This window comes from Xyrauchen texanus, chromosome 31 (genome assembly GCF_025860055.1).
Source record: "Xyrauchen texanus isolate HMW12.3.18 chromosome 31, RBS_HiC_50CHRs, whole genome shotgun sequence".
NCBI lineage: Eukaryota > Metazoa > Chordata > Actinopteri > Cypriniformes > Catostomidae > Xyrauchen > Xyrauchen texanus.
Window position 1 is genome coordinate 31,748,354 of NC_068306.1, and position 1,929 is coordinate 31,750,282.

Here is a 1,929-nt window from a genome sequence, read left to right on the forward strand (position 1 = left end):
GAACTTGCTCAGAAATGTTTAGCTGAGTTGAGCTCTCTTGCTGAAAATAGTAAAGCTGGCTTTTGGGAAGCACTTCAAAGTGAACTGCAGAGTGCCCAGCCCCAGACAGAACTCGCCCCTCCGCAAAGCCCAGATACTCAGCTACAGCCCTCTGAAATCCTATTGCTGTTTCCACAAATGGTAGCAGTGCAGATGGTGATATGCAAACCAACAAGGATATTGCTAATCCATTTGATTCAGTCACCTGCAGCATCCCAACTACTGCTACAAGGAGTCCATTTCTTGATGAAGGCACAGTTAACCCACCTCATGTCCAAAAAGTTATTGTTGAACGTTTAATTCGCAGTGACTCCACACCGTCTAGCTACAGTCAAAGCAGGATCCGTACATACTCAGGGCGGCTGCCAAAATCAAATGGAGAAGTTGATTATGATTCCTGGCATACTCAGGTAGACCTACTTCTTAAGGACGTGTCTGTCTCTGATTCACAGAAAGTAAGGAGAATATTGGAGAGCCTCCTCAGCCCAGCAGCGGACATTGTTAAGCCACTTGGGACGGGTGCAACCCCTCAAGCTTACCTCACCCAGCTCGACTCAGCATTTGGAGTGGTCGAAGATGGAGAGGAGCTATTTGCTACCTTCCTGGGCTCTAACCAAAACTCAGGTGAAAAACCCTCTGTCTATTTGGGCCGTCTCCAGACTCTCCTCACCAAAGCCGTAACCAGAGGGGGAGTTTCAGCTGCAGAGTCTGACAAGTACTTACTCCGGCAGTTCTGTAGGGGATGCTGGGACCAGAGTCTGATCATTGGCCTGCAGCTCGAACACAGGAAACCCAATCCCCCCTCATTCCCAGAATTGTTGTTGCTTTTGAGAACGGAGGAGGATAGGAGAGCAGCAAAGATGGATCGCATGAGAAAGCACCTTGGAAGCACGAAAGCTGCTGTACATGTTCATTCAGTTATGAGCATGCCAGTATTCGAACCTGAAGCTGCCCCCACTACAACAAAGAAACACGAGACAGATTATAAACTAGAAAAGGAAGTTGCAGAGTTGAGGATACAGGTTGCAAAGCTAATACAGCAAGGAAAGAAAGGAGAAAGGCATGAGGGAGTGCAGAGCCGTCCAGCACAAAGTGAACTGCATGCTAAGACTGAAAGTTTACTCGCGCAAGTTTCCAATAGAGACTCAAACCCCCTATCTATGACACCACCTAAGCCCTGGTTCTGTTTTAAATGTGGGGGTGATGGCCACATCGCTGCAAAGTGCACTTTTGAACCCAATCTGGGCCTTGTCCGGAAAAAGAATGCAGAGCTCAAAGAAAAATGAAGCAAATTCTGGGCCAAGCAGGCAGCCAACAAAACATCTTTAAACTTCTAGAGGCTCCTGCCTTGGGGCGACCAGGAGCTGAGGACAAAGAATGTCCCATAGCAATGACTCACAATGAGTGCTATTCTGAAAGCAGTAGTTCTTCTGGCTGCAAATTGCGCCTGGACTTGTGGGACCTCGTTGCATTTCGAACATCTCTGTTGGAGACATGAAATGTGATGCCATTCTCGACACTGGATCCCAAGTAACAACAATTTCAGAGACTTTTCATTCTAAATACATGTCAAGCTTACCTGTTCAGTCGATACACAATCTTCTCGAGGTCGAAGGGGCTGGAGGTCAAGCAGTGCCTTACCTGGGGTACGTGGAAGTAAACTTAACCTTCCCTGAGAATGTTACTGGAATAGAAGAGCAAATGTCTGTTTTAGCACTCATTGTCCCTGAAAACCAGTTCAATAGCAAGGTTCCTGTCTTAATTGGCACAAATGTCTTGCTCGAGTTGTACCAACGTGGAATAAGCTATGACAAATCCAAATTTCTCAGAAGATCAGACAGTTTTGCATTACTACTCCAACATGTGGCCCGAGTACGCGAAAGTGAAGCT

The 1,929-nt window shown here is 46.9% G+C and overlaps 1 protein-coding gene across 1 annotated transcript; it reads left to right on the forward strand.

Moving 5' to 3' along the window:
• The first annotated feature begins 200 nt into the window (after positions 1-200).
• LOC127624924 (paraneoplastic antigen Ma1 homolog) lies at positions 201-1,325 on the forward strand. The gene has a single exon (XM_052099851.1). It carries the CDS (start codon positions 201-203, stop codon positions 1,323-1,325), a length of 1,125 nt encoding a protein of 374 aa, XP_051955811.1.
• The last annotated feature ends 604 nt before the right edge of the window (positions 1,326-1,929 follow it).

What these genes read in the sequence shown, in the direction of transcription:
- LOC127624924 (XM_052099851.1), top strand. Translation starts at nt 201, where the DNA reads ATGCAAACCAACAAGGATATTGCTAATCCATTTGATTCAGTCACCTGC.